At 44.8% G+C, this 22,478-nt stretch overlaps 1 protein-coding gene across 1 annotated transcript in view; it reads left to right on the plus strand.

The window, feature by feature from the left end:
• The window catches only part of Lamc1 (laminin subunit gamma 1), a 116,326-nt gene that overhangs the window by 60,999 nt on the left and 32,849 nt on the right, over positions 1-22,478 (plus strand). The window contains exons 2-4 of the mRNA XM_055624506.1: positions 14,058-14,362; positions 17,970-18,100; positions 20,718-20,884. Coding sequence (XP_055480481.1) covers positions 14,058-14,362; positions 17,970-18,100; positions 20,718-20,884 — 603 coding nt within the window. The remainder of the gene's footprint in view (positions 1-14,057; positions 14,363-17,969; positions 18,101-20,717; positions 20,885-22,478) is intronic.

Below are 22,478 nucleotides of genomic sequence, written 5' to 3' on the forward strand. Positions count from 1 at the left end.
ACACACACACACACACACACACACACACACACACACACACACACACAGCTGTTTTGTGTTGGCTAACTAGTTCTGAGGTCTGTCCTGGATCGTGTTTAATATACATAGTGTTACTCCATTGAAGAAAACTGGCTTTACCTCTCCCAAATCCTATCAACTGCAAATAGATTCTTGGTTGGGGATGCAGATGAGGGACTTTGTTTCCACTTCCCCTTCTCAGTCCTGGGATTTTGTCTGGTTGAACTGTGTAGTTTTTGCCTTTCCTGTCACAGTCTCTCTGAGTTCATATGTGTTATCAGCCTTGTGTCTGGAATATGTTTCCTTGGAGTCATCTACCTCCTCTGCCTCCTGTCAGTCTTTCTGCCTCTTTCACATAGATACCTGAACATTCAAAGCAGTGGGACATCCCACTCAGGCCTCTCTCCAAAGCCTCTCACTCTCTGGTCATTCTTATAGGGCTCCGTGTTAAGTACCATCTACTGCAATAAGAAGCTTCTCTGATGAGGATTAAGTGACACACTGAATTATAGGTATAGTAATAGGTCATTAGGAGTCACTTTATTGCCGTGTTCATTTAGTAGAATAATAGTGGTAGGTTTTCCCCTAGGGCCCATCCTTGTTTTATAGTCTTAGATTTCTTAGATCACCTCTCAGTCACCTGGTAGATATTTTTTTTGTTGGCCATGCAATGTTTTCCATATATTACTGCTCTGGTAGCCAGTATATAGCCAAAGATAGGCATGGCTTCATTCCAGTGAAACCTTACTTTACAGAAGTACACACGCTCCGGATTATCTTCAGGCTATATAGTGTATCAGCTCTGACCTAGACTCCAAGCATCCCCATGCTGAGTAGGGGTCAGTGATGCTTCCGAAAGAAAAGAGGGCATGAGTGCTGTGAAATAACTGAAAACTGGAGTGTCATGTCTAGACTTCCAGAATGCTATACTTTCAGTCTCCTTTTCTTCCTTTTTCTCTTTTGCCTCCTGTCTTTCTTCCCCTCCCTGTTCCCTTTCTCTTACCCCTCCTCATTTTTCTCCATGGTTATCTACATGAGCATCAGGCACTTTGTTTTTAAACTTCCCAGACATACATTTTAAAAAAAGAAACCTGAAATTTCTTCTCTGAAAAGTCAATATTTCCACACTGGTCTAACCCAGCAGAATGTAACAAACATCCTGCCTGCAAATACCAGCACTACCCAGCAGAGACTGGGCTCAAACAAGTCTAGGCTTCTAGACAAAGGAAAAACTCTTTTCTTACCTGTTGGCATGTACTGAAAGAGAAGTTAACTCTTTGCTTCTGTATCTTCCTCCTGTTGAGAATTGCTGATGGTTTTACATTGTGTATTACTTATTAGCAGTTTGTGGGGGGAGGAGAAAAAGCTGGGGAGGGGGAAGGTGGGGAATTTGACCCATGTTTGCATGTAAAGAATACCATCAGAAAATTTTAGACATTAGTTAGTTTTCTAAACATCAAATGTATATTTTTATTGGCCTAAGAAGTACAACCTTGAAAAAAAGATGTGATGGAGGTGAGTGAATTCAGCTGGTCTAGTTATCCTGTAGCTACTGAGTAACCAGCTCCTGTTACACTTACCCATTGTTTTTGTCTGCAGTGGATGCTTGGTGCACGTTTTTGCCTTGAAATGCAGGACCAGTGAACCTCAAGGGAACTGCTCAGGTTTGCCTCATTCATTCTGCCGTGTCACACTACATGCAGACACCCTTTTCTGTTTAACTCATTTAAAGTCTGAGAACCAAGATGAAGTGTTAGTCTTGTTTCTGTTGCAGTGGAAACATGGCCAACAAGTGACTTAGGGGAGAGAGGGTTTATGTTAGCTCACAGTTCCAGGCTATAGTTCACCATTGCTGGGAAGTCTCGTGACAGGATTTGCAGCAGCTGGTTATGTCTGCAGTCAAGAGCAGAGTGAAAATGGTGAGTTAATTCATGCTTGCTCAGGCTCAGCTAGCTCTCTCCTTTCCCTTCAGTGTGGGACCTGGCTCATGAAGTGGCTGCACACATTCCGGATGTGTGCTTCCTCATGCTTCAGTTAACTGAGGAAGAGCCCTTATAGGCACACTCTTAGCCAGCGTAATACGGACAGTTCCCAGGGCAGCTTCCTTCAAAGGTGATTCTAGATTGTGCCTATTTGACAATTAAAACTAACCACCACAGCAGGCAAGTAGTTCTCAAACATGATTTCGTGTAAAAGTCATGGTGCATTTAAAAAAAAAAAAGAAAGGACAGCTTTTGGGTGTAAAATGAAATTTTTAGAGATGACACTTAAGAATTTATTTGCCTTTTTCAGAGTTTTCTAGGAGAGTCTCACTGGCAGTTTGGTGCCTCACTCAGGACTAGGACATGCAGAGTACTAAAGCAGGAAAGCCTAGGCACAGGCTGACCAGAATGGCCAGAGCTCCTGTAGCTGTTGAACTGTTTGGCTCAGTATGAAGAGGATCTTCTGCTCTTGCAGAGGACCTGGATTTTCCCAGCACCCAAATGTTGGCTCACAGCTACCTTCTGATGCTGGAGGGCTTCCACATACACATAAACTTAAATGTTCTCTTGAAGTCACTTACTGTGACCCTGGAGTGCCTGTTAAACCTTCTTTCTCTCTTGGGAGTCTTTTCTAATGCTGTCCCTAATGGGCTTCTCTCTAGGCCAAGGTGAGTCTACTGGACTCACTCTACCTAGTCCATCTGTGCTACCAGGAAAACCTACTGTTCACAGCAACTCCAGCCACGTGAGTTAGGCATCCCTTCAGCACAAGATGTGATCTCCTCTAGCCTTATTAGAGGCAGTTTCTGGAGCAAGGAGATGGCTCAGAGGGTAAAAAGGTGCTTGCTCTTTGGAACACACATAATGGAAGGTGAAAGCCAACTTCGTTGAGTTGTCTTCTGACAAGCAGACACACACACACAAGGAAGTTTGTTCTTCTCTCTTTTCCTATCTAGCTGGGTTTTTTGTTTGTTTGTTTGTTTGTTTGTTTTGTTTTTTAGAACAAAATTGCTTAGAAAATGTCTTTATTATCTGGCTTCAATCCCCAACCCACCCGCTCCACCCAACCGAACCCAACCCAACATTCTCTCTTGTTTTGAAGTAGCGTTCTACCAGTTGTCAAGATAGTAGAGACTGCCAGGTCGGGAAATACAGTGGCCAGTACTCAACCGCCATCTTTCTTGGTCTTTCAGAAGGATTTGACTCAGCTGGTTTTCCTTACTGAAAAACATACCAATTGGTTACCCAAAGGGGCAGTCCTGAACGCATTTACAAACAAGTAACATTACAGAGACCGAGCAGTGTGTACTTAAGAATTTGTTTGTATTTAGGAACATAAATGCATATAGTATAACAATGAAAAAAAGAGGCTATAATTTGAAAGAGGGGGAAGGATGGCTTGGAGGGAGGAAAGGGAGAGTGGGAAATGATGTAATTACAATCTCAAAAAAAAAAAAGTGTTTTTCTCTTTAATAGTTATTTCTCATTATTCTTCTTTGCTGGGTCCTTATTTTCCCCATTTCTGAATGTTGTTATATCCCAAGTCCTAGTTCATCTGTCCTTGTGTTTTTATTTATAGACATTTTTATCTAACTCCATGGCTTTGAACACTGATTGCTGATGACTTCCAGATTTCTCTCTCCTGTCTGAACCTCTCCCTCAACTTGTTCTCTCTGTTTCTGTGATAGTGGAGTTTGAACCCAGGGCCTCATTCATATCAGCAAAGTGTTCTAGCATGGAGCTACATCCCTACATCCCTACTGCTCATTTGACTTTTCCATGTTGGTGTCTCGTAGGCATATTAATCGTGCACCCATACCAAGCTTCCAGTTTCCTCAGTCTGCCCCTGCAGTATCTTCAGTAAAGTCCAGAAGTGTCTATCTATCCAATTGCTTAGGCCAAAGCTTTTGCCTCATAACCAATCAGTCAGTAAAGTCATCTATTCACCCCTCAGAATTTGTCTGTAATCTGACCACTGCTTATCACAGCCACCTTGGACCAAGCTATTGTCATGTCTTGCTTAGGTTATTGCAGCCCCTCCCCCACCAGCTTTTTTATTTTTCCATCTCAGCTAGGCAGTGTTTTGCCAGTACAGTAGCCCAAGTGACTTTTCAGAAGTAGCAATCAGGGGCTGGTGAGGTGGCTCAGTGGCCAGGGGCACTTGCACACAAGCCTATCAACTTAGATTTAAGCCCAGACCCACAAAGTTGTCCTCTGACCTCCACATATGCTGTGGTGTTCTTATTCCCACACTTACACACACACACACACACACACACACACACACACACACACACACACTTACACACACACACACACACACTCACACTCACACTCACACACACAAAGTATAGATAAATAAAATTGAAAAGTGGCAGAGCCTGTACTTCGGTGTGCAGAATTCTTCAGTGGATTTTCTCATTTGTGGTTAAGAACCAGGTCTTCTCTATGTCTCACAAAGTCCTGTGTCCTTGGCTGCACTTCCTAATACTTTCCGCCTTACTCATGCTGACCTCCTGACCACTCCCTGATGCCTGCCGGCGGGCTCAGGGTGTTTGCATTTGTCCTGTGAGGGCTCCTCACCGCAGGTTGCAGTGTTCCACTTACAGTCTGCTCAGAGGTCACCATATCACCTCAGTGAGGTGCTGTTGTCACCTCTGATAATACCATGGGAGATAGCATTCCTCCCTCCATACTTTCTATCACCTGACCTTTAACACTGTGTGTGCGTGCGTGTGAGTGTTCATGTTTGTGCATGTGTATACCATTCCTGAGGAGCCACACACTTTGTTTCTTGAGACAGATCCCTCACTGGGATCTGGGATCTGGGACTGGCTGACTGGCCAGCAAGCCCCAGGGATCAGCCTGTCTCTGCCTTCACAGCAAGGGGATTTTGGAGGCATGTGCCTGTGGGTGCTGGATGTCAAACTCAGGCCCGTAAACGTCCCTGTGGCAAGTGCTGGCTGAGCCATCCCCTCAGTCCACTTCAGTATGATCTTTTTATTCCATCCTTGCTCCACCCTGCTACCTGCAATTCGTAAGCTCCATGTTTGGCCCCGTGTGTGTCTCATTTTCCGCTGCGGCCTCATGCTTAGAATGTTGACTAGCTGGCGCATATTACGGTTCAGTAAATACTTGTTGAGTGAATGGAAGGACGTGGATCCGTAGAATTCTCTAGACGAGTGAGAGCTGTTAACTTTGACCTGATAGTAGGCAGTTGTGGTAAGAAATTAACACGAAACCATGAAAACCAAGAGGGCCATTTTGTACTTAGCCATATATGGTTTTATAGGAGTGTATCCTACTGATGAGAGATACACATAGAACACGGTTATGGTGAGAGGGAAGGGGGCATGCTCATTAGGAGCTACAGAAACCAAACACCAAAAGGTATTCTTACAGAATGAAAGATTAGAATGTTCTCTGTGAGCTCTGGGGTAATTCACTCAGTAAATAGTTGGAGAAATAAAGCCACGCTCTTTAGCCTTCTGTGGCTCTGTGTGTTGTGGGGAGGCATTATTAATTAGAGTTGGTCTGGGTCTGTACACAGTGCTTTCTTTAGATGCTGGAACCATTTTTACAATCAGATATTTTCTCATGATCCTTTTCCCAATATTCACCCTTCCATGCAGAGTAGATAATGGAAAGCAATGAAGACCTTCCTCCAAATGCTTCTTTCCCACAATTTTACATGTTTAAACAGTTTTGCTTCTGCAGCATACTACAGATCACACTGCCTTTTTGCTTACTTTCTTTCCTTAATAAATGGAATCATTTGCCTTCTCTCTCTGCCTACCTCATGTCAGTCAGTTCCCACAGCTAGAACTTGGCTTAGCAGAGTGAGTAGATTTTTTTTTCCCTGAGTGTGGATGAGTGGGAGGAAAGGTCGGCCTCATTCCTTCAGCTCAGCTCAGGGATTTCAGGCATGTTGTGACCCACTAGCCTGAATCAGGACTTGTATTAAGCCTTGTAAGCCTGAGGCTCACTTTAGTAAGCCATGTTCCCTGCTCTGGGCTTGGTAATCTTACCTCTTTTGATGAAGATATAACATGAAGCGGCAGCAGTGCCCAGATTAGGATAAATTTATCTCATGTTTTGTAATGGAACATGTCAGCCTCTAAAGGTAATTTGCACCAATTTTAAATGACCTTCCAAGCATGCTTGATGTTCTACTCTGAGTTAAGAATTCTCTCTGTCCTCTCTGACCAAGGGACACAGCCATGTTTAACAGCCAGGTTGAGTCACATTGGCTTGGTCTTTCAGTTTGCTGAAGAATAAATTTCATTTGGGAATTTTAAGGGAAAGAAGTGAGTTATAGAAATATTTTTCTCTTTCAAAGTTTACTTTTCTAGGTTCGTGGCCTGTCGGTAAATACCAGGTGGCATAAGCAGGGTAGGAAGAGGGTAGAATTGTGTCCTTTACCAAAACTTCAAGTTTTGATGCTTTATGGAAAAAAAAAATTCTGATTTTCTTAGAAATTGTGAGGTTTTCATCTCCAAAATTGTGTCATCTATTTTGAAATGTGTTCTTCTCTTTAGGCCTATATTGTTTTTAAAATAGCTTCTGATGTGTAGAATCTTTCTAGCTTTTACAAAAGGCATCTAAATCATTTACCATCCCATGTTCTGTCTCTGCAGTTATTGTGTCTGTGCCATAAAGTGGCATAGATGATTACACATGCTGCGAAGACAGGAAGACAGGACTGTTGAAGGCTTGGGCCATCCATTTGAGAGGAGACACTTTCTCAAATTGAAAGCTCCATTGTATTTAATAAGTTTAGCTGACAACTACTATTTGCTAGAAGACTGTAAAGGTGGTTGTAAACTGTAGTAATTTAAATGTGCTTCTGTGGGTCTTTGCTCTTTTTCTGGTGGCATTTGGCTGACTGACAAAGGGCGAAGCCATTGGACAGTCAACTGAAATTTGAGGGAGAGAAGTGAGTTGCCCCCCTTCATTTCCACGTCCCCTCCCTTCTCTCTCTCAACATTCTGTTTGAAAGATGTAGAGCAGTAGAAAGAACCCAGCTCTTCCCTCAGGACTGAGTGGAGTGTTCGGTAGGGATGACTCTGCTGAACTCTCCAGTCACCTCAGCACTTCCTGGAAGTGCTTAACTAGTCTGTTAGCCTGCAGCTCCCAAACCAGCGCTGACTTGGCTGTGGGCTGCCCGGATAGCTGCGGCTGTGTTTGTGTAGTCCTCTCTGAGGTGGGACAATGACAGCTGGTATGCAGCTGGACATGTTGTCCTGGGAACTCTGTGCTAACAACCCCGAGAACGTTTTCAAACAGTTGCTTTCTGTGTCTACTGTTTGTGTTAACTGTTTGGAGAGTCCGAGTTAGTAGCCTAAACATACACCGTCTCTAATTGACTTTGTTCTACAATTTTCTTAGTGCTGTAGGAGTCTGACTTTAGGGAGAGTGTTCATTTTCTGATTTCTAGAGAGTCAGCCTGTAAGTACAACAGTGAACCAGTGGCACCTAATTTGGTGCTTTAGAGGGCACTTGTTTTGTTCTGATTCAAGCCATGCCATGGAAGGCATTTTGGAATCCTGGGACGTTCTGTATGGCCATTGTCATTCATCACTAAACTGTAAAGGCGGTTGTTTCACAAGGTCCTCATGGAATTCTTCTGAACGACACATAACAGAGAGACGCTTATGCTCCCCAGCAGTCAGTGTTTGCATCCAACTCTGAGACAGGAAGAGCTTCTCCCTACTCAGAGAGATTAGAAATACTTCACGACGTAGGAGGCTGCAGCAGAATTCCTTGGCTTGGGCCGTGCTGGAAGTGTGGCTGCATTCTCATTGTTTGGGCAGCCCCCTCCTCTTCTCTCATTCCTTCACCAGCATGGACTGTGGGGTTCAGAGCAGAAAATATTAATTGTGAGTGTTCCATTCTAAACATCTGCACTTGAGGTTTTTTGTTTAAGGAAGGAATGTGGCAGGGGAGGGAGAGGGGCCAGAGAACACTCATAGTTAAGTATTTTCTGCAGGGTGTGTGTATCCACGGTTTGTCCTCTTAGGCCTGAGCAGGGGGTGATGAATCCAGAATTGCACTTAGGATTCCCTCAGTCATTTGCTCTGGCTTCTGTTTCTAAGAGCCATACCGTCAAGTTTTGCTTGATCCCATGATAGTATAGCAGAATCATTGGATTGGAAATCATAGAGAACCTAGACTTATTTTCTATCCACCTACCAATTAGTTGGTTCTGATTTGCCACTGTGAAAGTATAGGATAGGCCAGTATGAGGCAGGAAGTGTAGAGAGTTAAAGGGAGAGCAGCAGGAGGAAGGAGGGACAGACAGACACAGAAGCTCTGAGTGGAACACACAAACTCTAGTTTTACAGTTCTCTATCAGTTATAGTCACCATAAATTCAGGTAACACCGATGAGCACACACCCTGGCCCATCCATTCCGTTTCATCTCTCTCTCTCTCTCTCTCTCTCTCATCCAGAGCACCAAATTGGATCTGTTTATTCAGTGTCCAGAGTAGATTCCAAATTCCTTGAAGCAGCCTCCAGGTTTTTGTTTGTTTGTTTTCTCTTTGTCCTTCAGGTGCATCATTACAAAGAGTGCTCTAGACTGCTAGGAAATAATACCTCTGCGGAAATATCTGTACACAGTTGTGATCTTCCATCTATTCCCAGTGGCCAGCCTTTGCCCAATAGGGCTACTTTTGGTGATGGTGGGGGGGGCTGAGGGGGCTTGCCTGCAAGTGCCCATTAAAGCGTCCTAAGTGTGCCAGCAAGATGTCTCAGCGTGTAAAAGTACTTGCTTTACAAGCCTGATAACCTGAGTTCAGTCCCTGGAGCCCAGTGTGGGAGGAGAGAACTGACTCCTGAAAGGTGCCCTCTGACCTCCACAGGCATTCCCACTCCCACTGCCTGTGCACACAATAAATTAAATAAATTAAAAAAATTAAAGTTTCTGAGTTCTTCAGCCGTTTCCCACTCAGCTTCCCCAACCAGCTTTGCCTCCTCCCCTGAGAACAGGTACCCTTGGTTGTAAATGCAAATGGAAAGCATTATCAGAACTCTCTGAGTCGCTTAAATTTTTAAGTAGACAGAGCTAAGAGGCAGGCCACTCTCCCGCCCCCTTCCTAACCCCAGTTAGTCCCCTGCTAGCACTGAATCCTGATTGTGTTTCCCATCCTTGGAGTCCCTCTGTGGACTCCAGCTCTCTGGCATTAATTAAATATATATTGATTGTTCCTACCTACAAGTCAAAAAAAGGGAAAAACCTTGCTCCAGTGACAGGGCCCCCGGTATACCTCCCTTCGTGCTGTGCTTGACAGAATGGCCACACTACCTGCTCCTCTCCAATAGCATTGTGTCTGCCCCGGAACTCCTCAACACAGTGAATTTGTGGCTTGCTGCCAGTGGACAATTTTTCAGACATTGTCTTTTTTTTTTTTTAATATTTATATATTCACTTTACATTCCCATCATAGCCTCCTCTGTCCTCTCCTCCTTGCCTTGCCCCCTCTTTCTTTCCCCCTCCCCCTCCCCAACCCAGTTCATCGAGTCCTATCAGGACTGAGTGCATCCTCTTCCCCTGTGGCCTGGCAAGGTAGCCCTACCAGGGGGGAGTGATCAGAAAGCAGGCAGCAGAGCCCATGTCAGAGACAGCCCCCCCTCCCTTCACTAGGGGACCTACATGAAGCCTGAGCTGCCCATCTGCTACATCTGTGTAGGGGGCCTAGGTCCAGTCTATGCATGGTCCTTGGTTGATGTTTCAGTCTCCATAAGCCCCTCTGGGACCTGGTTAGTTGGCTCTGTTGGTCTTCTTATGGAGCTCCTGTCACCTCCAGGTCCTTCTACCTTTCCTCACACTTTTCCACAAGACTCCCTACCCTTTGCCCTATGTTTGGCTGTGAGTCTCAGCGTCTGTTTGGATCTGCTGCTGGGTGTAGCCTTTCAGAGGACAGCAATGCTAGGCTTCTGTCTGCATGCATAGCAGAGTATTGCTAATAGTGTCAGGGGTTAACTCTCTCCCATGGGATGGGTCTCAGGTTGGGGCAGGCATTGGTTGGACATTCCCTCCATCTCTGTGCTATCTTTATTCCTGCACATCTTGTAGGCAGGATGCATTTTGAGTGGAAGTTTTTGTGGGTAGGTTGGTTTTCTCTTCCCTCCACTAGGAGTCATGTCTAGTTAGAGGGTGTCCTCTTCAGTCTCCATGACCCCTGCTACTAGGCATCTCAGCTAGAATCACCCCATATCCTCCTAGAAGCCTACCCTGTACTGGGTCACCTCCAGCTTGTCACAGAGATGCTTCAGCCCACATTTCTCTTTTCTCTGCAGGCCCTCTGTTCTCCCGCCCCCAAATTGTCTTGAGTGTCAGCAGATTTGTGTGTATGCATAGATACACATCCATGTTTGTGGTTGGGAGAACCTTTGCAGGTTAGCATGTACACATGAAAGTGTGCCCAGGGTTGGTAACAGGTGTTCGCAATCACTCCCCCCCCCCTTTTTTCTTTTATAAAACATTGTGTCTGTGTGAATGTAAGCCACATGTGGGGATGCCTGAGGCAGCCAGACGTGAGCTCAGATCACCTGGAGCTGGCAGTTGTAAACCACCCGATGCGGGTTCAAGACACCAAACTCAGGTCTGCCGGAAGAGCAGGAAGTGCTGTCTTTGGCTGGGCCGTCCTGCATCCTTTCCACCTTTGTCTTTGAGGCTGAGTCTCTCCCTGAACCTGGAGCTCACTGATAGGCTGGAGCGAGTGGCCACAGCCCCACGGATCCTCCTCTTCCCACTTTGGCTGGGACCACAGGTGCACACAGTCACACCCAGGTTTTTGTGGGGGTGTGGGGCTTTGAACTTGGGTCCTCATGCTTGAGCAGACGGCACTTTCACTAACTTAGCCTTCTGCCGAGCCCAGGTCTTAGCAGATTTTATTACTATTGATATTTCCCCCTCAGAATCTGTTTTCCTGGTTCCTACTCTCCCTGCATTGTGCATTTTGTCATCTCATCTGTCTATGCTTTAAACTTTGTTGTTCCTCAGGGTGATCATGAAAATGGCAACACACTTGCTCCTTTGTCTCTACCAGCTCCTTAAAGCTCGGCCATCTACACGCTAAGGGATCCGTGTCTAACTTAACTATCCTCTGGTCCTTCAGACCGCTCACATCCTGTTTCTTTATAGAGATCTCCTCTTGTCTGGGTGACTTGCAGGTTCTTCAAATCTAGTGTTATCTTCTGCTGGTTTCAGTGAGTGGCACTGTTTTTCATTTGGTAGCTTTTAAACTAGAAATTAAAATGTTATTCCTAATCTACTTCATGGGATGAGAAGTAGCTACTTTGGTGAGGAAGTAGAGAAGGGCCCACTCTGTCGACTGCTATGCCTCTTGATGTTGGCTCCCTGCACTTCACTCTAGGCCCGTTCACTCTTCTGTGGTTCACTGTCTCTGCGTAATGTTTAGCCTGTCATCTCTCCTGGAATATTGCCATATCTTAAGAGGATGTCCTTCGGGCAGGGCATGGTGGTGTGCGCCTTCAATTCCCTAACTCCGGGAGGCAGAGGCAGGCAGATCTCTTGATTTGGAGGCCAGCCTGGTCTACATTGTGAGTTTTAGGAAAGCCAGGGCAATGGAAAGAGACCCTGTCTCAAAACAAAACAAACAAAACGAAACATAAAACAGAGGTTGTCCTTCATTAATATCACTTCTAATCTGTACTCTGGCCATAAAGTCAAATCTGATCATGCATTTCCTGGGGTAAACCTTTCACTGGCAGCTGCTGGCCTTGTGTTGAAATTGCTTTCATGCTCTTTTCTTCATTCCAGCTGTCCTTTGTAGTTTTAGCTACTAGGCAACTCCCATTCCTCTGGCGATCACCTTACTTTCATACATGCCATTTCCTGGGCTAGGCACCTGTTTGTTTCACTAATTCTGAGCATTGCTCGGTCTTGGAAGTAGATGCCACTTCACTCAGGAAACACCCCACAAACCTGGGTTAGGTGGCTTTCATCCATGCCACTCAATTGTGATGCTCCACACTTATGACAGGACCAGCATGAGGGACTGCACTCCTGTGCCCACAGTGGTTCCACTGTAACTCTGGGAGCCAGTCTGAGGAAGAGCCCTGTCCCCTTCCTTTGTGGCTAGAGGCAAGAGAGAAAGGCTGCTCCAAAGTGAGGCCCAGAGGTCAGCTGGGAAGCCAGCAGCAAGTCTCAGAGCTTACCAAATGCAATGTAGCTCTCTGGATGTTTTGCTGCTATAGACACATGAGTGGCCTAGTATGTAGTCTTATTTCAGAAGATATTGGCTATGGGCCAGCACTGAGATGTCAGGAAGGGAAGAAAAGCAAGGTAATGTGTAAGCCTGGGAGCATCCCAAGCCATCTACATCTTGTTGGAGTGTCTTAACAAGTTTCTGGAATGCCACGGATACTCTCTACAGCAATCCCATCCTCATTTGGAAGTGATGGTTTGCCATTTTTTGACTCAGCGAGAGAGACAGTGGTTCTTTCAACAAAACTGTCTAAACTGTAGTGTATGACCTGTCAGGAAGAGTGTTATGCCATATATTAGGGGGTCTATATTTGTGGTGTGTTCTTTGATGAGTGTACTTTTTTTTCTAAGTAGTCCCTGGGGCTGTAGGGTATGAATAGCTCCAAACCCTTGGTTTAAGACTTTTCTTCATAACCTCTATTAGAATATTGATTTACACTTTATAGAGCTTTACAATGGGTCAAGGATATGCAAGAGTGGGTGGGCGGGATTGTCCTCATCTTTACAAAAGAAAACTGATATAGTAGCAATCAGACAGCTAGTAAGTAAAGAAACCAGGCCTAAGTTCAGCCCCCATGATGCCCAGTCCTGTGTTCTTGTATGTTTCAGCTTTATGTTTAAATTTGGTTATGTGTTATTAGAGAGAGAGAGAGAGAGAGAGAGAGAGAGAGAGAGAGAGTGTGTGTGTGTGTGTGTGTGTGTGTGTCAGGGGCAATTATTAAATCTCCTCTACGATCTGGGCCAGTTGAAGAAGTCTCTTTTAGTGTAGATAAGGCTTGGCTGGAGGATATGGCCTGAACTCATAGAAAAGGCTCTGCCCTAACATCAGAGGAGGCAAGAGTCCCTATTCTACATAGGAGAAAGTCAGGATGTCTTTTGTTTCATTTTGTTTGTTTGTTTGTTTGTTTGTTTTTTCTAAGAGGTGATTCACTTGGGGAGAGTACATACAAGCTCCTTGAGAGCAAGGAGTTTGTACACATCCTGTTCCTAGTGTATCTCAGGGGCCTAAATGTGGAGTTGAACTTAAATACTCGCTGAGCCAGCGGTGGCCACCATGTGTCTCTGGGATAGCACGGAAGTAGCAAAACGGAAGCATTGGAATGGATGGCCAGTGAGAGCACAGATGGGGTTAAACAGTTTCCTATTGTCTGAGGGCCTGCCATCGAAACTTGGGCCCTTCCTGACCAAGTGACATTTCCTCTAGAGGGCAGGCAGCCCACGGCGCCTCCTCTTTCTGCTCTTTGCTCCAGAGCTTACTTTTCATGTTCTCTTGGGAGCATCTTCAGATACAACTTTTCTCTTTTTTATGTTTCTTTATTCAGCTTTTGAATGAGGATTTTTCTCTCCTTTTCTGTTCATGTCCCAAACACTCTCCTTACTAGGGTAGATAAGAGAATAGTTCTGAAGATGGCCTTTGTGAACCAAGAGAAACACCCTAGTTAATAAAGAGTAAGGTTTTGAATGTATTGAAAGTACCCAGAAGACCCATTTCAAAAGTCCTCAGATTAAAAAAAAAAAAAAAATATTTTAATTAAGCTTTCATTGAAGCACCAGCATTAAGAATAGGTGAGCTTTTCATTTAGTTTTAAGTGTATTAGTACTGCACTTGTCCCACAAGTTTTCATGGCTTACGTTAACCCAACTGTACTTTGTATTTTGTGGGGAAATGTGCAGTTTCCAGGTTTAGAATAGCCCACTGGGCCCAACCACATTGTGGAGTGTCCTGGCCTTGTCTTCATCAAGCCGCAAACCTAGTTAGGAATAGGGGCCCTTTTTCATCTTCATCCACACGACTTAAGAGCTTTGATGTATTTGTCCCATAGGGAAGGCCTTTGACATCACCTATGTGCGTCTCAAGTTCCACACCAGCCGGCCAGAGAGTTTCGCCATTTATAAGCGCACTCGGGAAGACGGGCCCTGGATCCCTTACCAGTACTACAGTGGCTCCTGTGAGAACACGTACTCCAAGGCCAACCGAGGCTTCATCAGGACGGGAGGGGACGAGCAGCAGGCCTTGTGTACGGATGAATTCAGTGACATTTCCCCCCTCACTGGGGGCAACGTGGCCTTTTCAACCCTGGAAGGAAGGCCAAGTGCCTACAACTTTGACAACAGCCCTGTGCTGCAGGTAGGCGCTCACGGTGTGGTGTGGGAGCCAGCTGTTCTACCTCAAGCACGAAAATTAACCGAGTGAGTCATGACACGGGTAGCTAGATTCTATGCCACACTCCTGTGTGTTATCTATAACTGAAAAAAAAAAAGCCATTTTTCCTCCCACTGCCTGGACAACATTTGCTTTTATGTTCCTACTTAAATGTTCCTACTTTTATGTTTCTACTTAAAATACATCCCACAGTGTAACCTTTAAGAAACAAAACCAAAGAAGCACACACTTTAATTTAGGGTTTTTTTGAGACGAGTTCTGAAGCGGCCACTTACTCAGTTGAAGTTGACCTTGAACTACTGACCCTCCAGCCCCCACCTCCGCACACCATCACACTCAGCTAATTTGCAAATTTTATTAGAGCTGAACAGTTCTAACTTTAGTCTCTGTACATGAAGATATTTTGGTGTAGGGCTGGGAATACGATTCAGTGGTTAGATTGTTTCAGGAGAGGTGGAGGCAGGAAGATCAGAAGTTTATCTTTGGCTATGTAGCAGGTTCAAGGCCAACCTGGAATACATGAGACTTGTCTCGTAGATTTTACTTTTTTTACATTTAAAATTTTATTTTGTGTCTGTATGTGTGTGTAAGCACAGTAGCTTATACATATAGTTCAGAGCTGGACAATGAGAGGAAGTTGGTTCTCTCTTTCTACCTTGTGGGTCCCAGAGATTGAGCTGAGGTCATTAGACTTAGTGGCAGGTGCCTCTACTTGCTGAGCTTTCTCACTGTCCCCTTACCACTCCAAGCAAGTAAAAGAATGTGTTTGAAATAATCTTCCTATTTTTCTTACATCCTTTCTTAACTGCTCTTCAATTTCACAAGCGAAAATGTGTATTTTTAAATTAGCAATAGGGAACAGCTGATACAAGATATTTAAGTATTTAAGATTGTCTCCTTCCCTCCCTCCCTCCCTCTTTTCCTCCCTCCCCTCCTTCCTCCCTCCCTCTTTCTTTCCCTCCCCTCCTCCCTCCTTTCCTCCCTCCCTCCTTCCTTCCCTTACTCCCTCCCTCCCTCCTTCCCTCCTGCTTCCTTCCTTCCTTCCTTCCTTCCTTCCTTCCTTCCTTCCTTCCTTCCTTCCTCCCTCCCTCCCTCCCTCCCTCCCTCCCTCCGTTCCTTCCTTCCTTCCTTCCTACACAAGGACATTGTATCTGTGCTGTTGATAGTTGATAATCAACTCTTTCTTCATTACCTGAGAAATTAAGTTCTAGAGGTTGGATAATTACTAGGGTACCTTGGCACTGTGGTTAACCCATCTAACGGAAATAACTGAAGACTGAAAGAAAGCCAGAGAGGGCAATATAGCAGACGTCTGCCAGCCTTGTTTCTTCATCCAGTTGATTGTATTCCTGTCCTGGAGACTGAAGTGGGACCGGGAGGAAAGAATGGTGTTTGGGGTTGTAACTGGTTTTCTGGCTCCTTTGCTGCCTGCATGCCCACCAGCCTGTCCTGAGCAGCTCCCCTGTGGGGATTCTGGTCTTTGCTGCTCCTCATGCCATAGAGACCACATGGTAAGAATGCATAGGGCGCCTGCATAAATTTGGTCAGTTGTTTTCATTGTGTAGTCGATTTAATTATGTGTGTCCGGGTATAAGAGACCTGGCTTTCACAGCCAGGGGTCAAGTTGGGTGGGCAGGTTTGACTTCTCCCAGATGGAGGAGACTACCTCAGGTCCCACTGGCTCCTATCAGCAGGTATTGGCCTCCGTTCTCAGCCTTTGTTCCACACTTAGCTGTGCCGTAATGAAGTGGATTCTGAGCTGTAGATAACTGAGCAGCTATCTGGATGTATTGATATCTAGATGTAGTAAGGCTTGAAAGTCGCATACTCTCTGTAAGTTGGATATTATTTATATCTTCATTTTTACAGAGAAGGAATCAGAGCTCAGGAAGGATATAAATTGCCCCAACTCAGTTGCAGAACTGAGACCCGGACTCTGTTCAGTGCACCCCCAGACTCTCTTTTCCTGATGTTGTCTCCATGGCACTCTGTGAGCTTTCTGTCTCCTCTGTAAAGGGGAGCGTGGTGATGATGAAGCCTGGGAGCTGTTGTAAGCACTAAGCAGAGATGTGTTTAGCTCTTTGCGTTCTGCTCAAGCAACAGATCTCTGCTATTGTGGCCTCGAGTAGGAGTTGTTACTGAGTTCCAAGATGGATACAGAGAACTCATCTTCTCCTTTCTAATTATACTTGAAGCTTGATCGCGATTAGTTTTTATGAGCTCTCCCTGTTGCCAGGTATTTGGCTGGCTTAAGGCAGTGGTTCTTTATCAGGAATGCCCCTGCTGGGCTCAGAGAGCCCTCTGCAAGCATAGATGCCTGCACCCGTGCCCCGGCTTGTTACATCTGTGAGGGTGATTTTCACACACAGTGCCTGGACTGGAATAGAAGTGCTATCTTTTGAGTCTGGCTCACTCACCAGGCCAGTCAACCGAGGGCTGAATCTTTCTCTTTTCCTGTAGTCTTCCATGTGCAGGAGACCAGAGTAGGCTTTTCCACACGCTGGCAAGTCCCTAAGCATGAATAGTCCTTATGGCCCCTCTGCTTGTGTCATATCTACCAGTGTCCCCTCTGCCAAAACCAGCTGTACATCGAAGCCAGGAGTCAGCATGGAAAGGGACTGCACAGGGTGTGGCCTTAGCAGACTGAGTCACTGGGATCATTTTATACCAGTGTGCCACGCATGTAAGCATCTGATAAAGTTAGCTCAATGAAAGGGCATTTATTTAAGGCTTAGACATCTTAGACCCCAGGGTAATAGCACAGCCTTCATTCTTGTCTGCTGTGTTTTCATGCACCTTTCAACTTGATCAGACATAGTCATTCATTCACTCTGAGCCAAGCATGAGGGACATTGCACTGAACAAAATGGACACAAATTCCCTACCCTTCCGATACCTTTAATCAGGTTGTATAGGCAGGGTTGAAATGGATGATGTAAGCAAAGCAGTGGAGTGTTGGTAATCTCAAGATAGAATGGCCAGGAAAGGCCTAACGGTGGTGATATCATGGGAGAGATCACAACAAACAGATTGCATTTGGTTAGCGCGTCAGTGTGTACTCACACCTGACCGTGTGCTTAGGTTTCTGTCTGCCTCAGCCCAGTGGGGTTCAGGTCTGGGATCCAGAACCAGATGGTACAAAGTGTGCAGGGTGAAGCAGTATATAGAAGCAAGTGTGCTAGAATAAGTGTCACATTCTTGTGATCTGAACTGATGATCCTGGCTGCATTTCAGTTGTAGGCTGGGGAGAGAGCAAGGAGTGCAGAGGCATCCTGCTATTCGCCGGGCTGGGCTTTGGGGTTTCAGTCACCTTAGGAAGAAACCAGCAGTGTCCTCGCCTTTGGAAACTCCGAGTGGTGAGGTGATGGTGTTACACAGTCAGTGTTACACAGTGCAGAAGAGTCAAGGCGGAAAATATCAGGGGATTAAAGGTAATAGTTCAGTATTTCAGTAATGCAGCAAAAGAGGATCTAGATTAACGTGAACTATTTAGAGTATTTTTATCAAACGCGTTTCTTGTCTTCAGTCCCTTCATGTGTCTGTCTGCGCTTGTGTTTTTTCATTCTGGCAGGAATGGGTAACTGCTACTGACATCAGAGTGACACTCAATCGCCTAAACACCTTTGGAGATGAAGTGTTTAATGACCCCAAAGTTCTCAAGTCCTATTATTATGCAATCTCAGACTTTGCTGTGGGCGGCAGGTGAGTGCACTCTGAAATCTGGCTTGAAAGTGATGGGAACTGTGGTGTGGAACTTGTTTATGACTTTATTAGAATTTGGGGACCATGTGGATCTAGAAAGAAAGCCACAACCTAGGAGATTTTCCCCATCAGATCTTCTCATTCTCGAGGCTAAGCAGTTGGGTTTTCTGAAACCTTGTTAAATCGACTCTCATTGACCATTTAAGTGCAGAATTGAGTAATAGGTTCTGAGAGCTGTTGTGTGAGGGAGAAAGAAGTCTTGACCTCCAGGATCTTAGGTGTGAGTTAGGGACGATGCATAAATATGTAACAATTCAAATATAGGTTGAGCATCTGTAATCCACAAACTCAAGATGTTGTAGTTTGCTTTCTGTTGTTGTGATCAGCACCAAAGCAAGTTGGGGGAGGAAAAGATTTACTTCTTTTACAACTCCCAGATCACAGTCCATCACTGAGGAAAGTCAGCGCAGGAGCCTGGAGGCAGGAACTGAACCATAGGCCATGAAGATTGCTGTTAACTAGGCTGTTCTCCATGGCTTGCTCAGCCTGCTTTCTTATATAGCCTAGGGATAGCACTGCCTACAGTGGCTGGGCCCTTCCCCATCAATCATTAGTCAAGAAAATGGCCACAGCCTTACCTACAGGTCGCTGTGATAAAGGCATTTTCTCAGTTGAGGGCTCTTCTTCCCAGATGTACCAGGCTTATGATAGCCTAGCTGATAGAAAAACTAACCAGCACACAAAGCTTGAAATGTTTCAAAAATAAAATATTGTCTAGCGTTCATGTGATGTCACAAGTGGACAGTCAAAATGCTGGTCCCCTGAGTGTTGTGTAAAATTACCTTTAGGCCATAAAGTTCACGTTGTGACTTGTTCCCATTCCAGAGTTATAGCAGTCTAGTTTTGAAAAAGATCAAGAATCCAAAAACTTCTCTTCCCAAGTATAGGGTGGTGGTGGTAGGGGGTCATCTTAGGCTAGTGCTCCTGTGTGTTCTAAACAGAAATGTCATGAATCAAGACACAGAGCTGCACAACTAGAGGAGAGGTAGGGTCTGATGTGGGTAGAGAGGGCAGATGCTTGGATTGAGTGCCCTTGGATGGGTATGTACCAGCAGAAGCTGAGAGTGAAATTCTGCTGGGTGGGAAGAAAATCTCCCTTCAGAACTGTAAGCCAGAAAGATCACCTTATGGCCAGAGATGACAGGCAAAGAATCATAAACTTTCTTTTCTTGTGTTTGCCCATGAGGTCTCAAGAGCAGAATAATTATTTTTGCATATGGTTTTTCTGGCATGCTCAGTGAGATTGGTTTGAAATGTAACCAGTGAGAAAGGGGCAGTGTTTAGAGTAAGGCTATAATATCAAAACTGGGTTAGGAAGATGAGTGCACACTTAGAACAGAGGAGAGTGATGTGTGGTTATGAAGATGCCATGAAGCCCATTGCTTTATATCCTAACCTGCAGAGTCAATTACAGAGAATGTTTCAGGTGAGTGTGAAAACACAGTGAGGATAGAGGCACAGTGTGGTTGATAGAATTTCTATTCTCGTTTAGATGCTGTATAATCTGGAGATTAAGCAGATTAAACTCCTGCCATTGGGCTGCTGACAGATCAAAAGGGATACACAGTGCATTTTACTGTGAAAGGAAGATTGCCAGGTCTTTAGTCAAAGGTGATCTTAAGGTCTAATGGTCAGGAGAACAGTGCTACCAGGAATCAATTAAGACAGTGGGCTAACTTGGGGGACTAAAGCATTTGGTCATGGGAGATACTAAGTGTGTACAGTCACCAGGGACAGGGGTCCTAGAGAGGGCTGGGAACAGGATTTGAAAACCAGAATTCACTTCTGCACAATAAGATGATCCGGTATGCACAGGCATTTTTTTAGATGTCGTTGAAGCTGCAGAATTGCTGTCTTTAAGGAACCAAGTGAGAGTAATGTCTCTGCTCTAGCCACATTACCATCTCCAAGTTCGCTTATTACTGTACTTGGATCTAGGGAATCCTTCAGCAATCCTTGCCCCCAAATAGACCAAGGGAAAGTCTAATTACTGGACATCTATGAGAAAGGAGGCATCGAAGGAAGTGTCTCATCTCCTTCAGTTGGAAGTGTAATCATATGACTTATTGCCGTATGTATTGACTTGAATTCTGTGCAGTCCTGTATTCAGAAATACAGAATTTTCCAGTGAATATAAGAGAAGCTTTAACATTGTCTGTTTTACAGGTGAGGTTCAGGCACACTGTAAGTGACAGTGAAAGGATTCCAAACCTAGGCAGCCTGGTGTCAGACTTTATGCAGTTCTTAGCCATTGTCTTCTGCTGCTTCCTGACAGTTTTGACTTCAGGAAATATCCTGCTAGTATCCTTAGAAACTGTTAGGGACTTTCTTCTCTTTAATTATTGTTCCATCCTGGGTTTTTTGGTGCGCACATGTATGTGTGTGTGTGTGTGTTTCAACTTATCCTTGTGAAGTTCCTCAGTTTACCCTTTTGAATGGTAAAATTCAAAGAATCCTTAGGTTGCTTTTGATTTTCTGTGTACACATTTCTTCTGCAACATCTCTTGGACCTCACAGTGGTTCCATTCTAAGCCACACCTGTCTCTTTTCTCTCCAGGTGTAAATGTAATGGACATGCTAGTGAGTGTGTAAGGAATGAATTTGACAAGCTCGTGTGCAATTGCAAACATAACACGTATGGAGTTGACTGTGAAAAGTGTCTGCCTTTCTTCAATGACCGGCCATGGAGGAGGGCCACTGCCGAAAGCGCCAACGAATGCCTACGTGAGTGCCACTGGTATAGTCTGTCCGTTTGTCCTAAGGACGATGGAAGAAGGGGTGGGTGACTTCCTCATTAATGGAAACCTGTGAAAGGCACTGCTACTGTGGAGCAGGGCACCGAACTACGTGCACGTCAGAGGAAAATGATAGGTAAGGAAGTTGGTCATGAATAAGCCCAGCTGGTTTTGTTTCTTCATGAATATCAGCTAGGAAGCCCAATATCCAAGGTTCAGGAGTTTGCTTAGATTCAAACACTGGGCAAGTCTCTAAAATGTGACTCTTATAGTCACTGTGGCTCTTTAAAGTCAACCATCCTTCAAGTATCCATAGCCGATGGGTTCCAGAACCTTCCTCATATACCGAAGTCCATGGATAGTCAAGTTCTCTATAAAATGGCTTTTATTTGCATGTGACTATGCATTCCTTTTTCCATGCTTGTCATCTGTAGGTAACTAACATGATGTACAGTGCAAATGCCATGTAAGTGGTTGTCCCACATTGTTTGGGGGATGAGGACAATAAAGAAAAGTCTGCACATATGTTAAGGACAGACATGAGTTCCCTCCCCAAGTACTTTCTATGGAATCTGTTGGGTGTGCAGCCCCCAGCTAAGTCTGTTTCACCAGCACTCCTTCACTCAGGCAGGCAGCTTGCTTAACATGTACCAGGTACAAATTGTTGTTTCTCAAAATCACTTTTTCTTTATCTGACTAAAGAGAACACTACGAGAAAGTTGCCCAGCCACTGCTCTGGAAATCTGGGTGGCTTTGGGAGAAGGGGTAACACCCTAGTAAAGGTCAAAATGAAGACATTAACAGTTGCTTATCGTTCATAATACCATGGCTTATTCTGAACAGACTGAGAGGAAAACTCAGGAGGGGAAGTGTAGGGTCATTTTTTTTTTTTTTTTTTTTTTTTTTTTGCCAAAGACTTAATGGGAACAAACTGTAAAGCAACTGCAGTGTTTTTGAGTACTTCATCAGTGTGAAGATTAAAAGGACTAAGAGAAAGAACACTTGGAGCTTGCAGCAGTTATGTGGTTACTGAGAGGGAACCTCTTGACTTATGACTGTTTCTATTGAACTGCCTTGAGCATATTGTACTGTTCAGCTTTCCTTTCTCACAACAAATCCTGGAGTTGCTGATAAACTTTCTAGCCTCCTCTAGCATTTCTAAGCATTCCAGTGAGCTCCTTTAATCCCATTACCACACTAACGAAATTGGATATCATGAGGACTGGCGAAAGAAATGCAGCACTCCTAAAACATGTCTTCTAAACGCATGTACATATGGATGTCATGTTTCTAGTCTATCCAGGGAATAAGAGCAAACAAAATACTGTTAGGAAATGAAGCAGCCATGCAGCTAGTGGGTTTTGAGAAGGAGCTGACTGGGTTTGTCTTCCTCCATAGTCTCTTCAGGACCAACGCTTCAAAGTAAAGTTTCTGGATGATGTGACTACATCAGAACAGTTGGGTGGGATGCTGGGCCAGACAAGAACAAACACAGCTGTCCTCTCTTCTCCCAGCTGCTAATGAGAGAGGCACAGCAGGTGCTTTATCTTTGGGTTGGAGCAGAGTGGGCATGGGAATTGTTC

The sequence above is a fragment of the Psammomys obesus genome, unplaced genomic scaffold (assembly GCF_907164565.1).
Source record: "Psammomys obesus unplaced genomic scaffold, mPsaObe1.curated_primary_1811, whole genome shotgun sequence".
Lineage (NCBI taxonomy): Eukaryota > Metazoa > Chordata > Mammalia > Rodentia > Muridae > Psammomys > Psammomys obesus.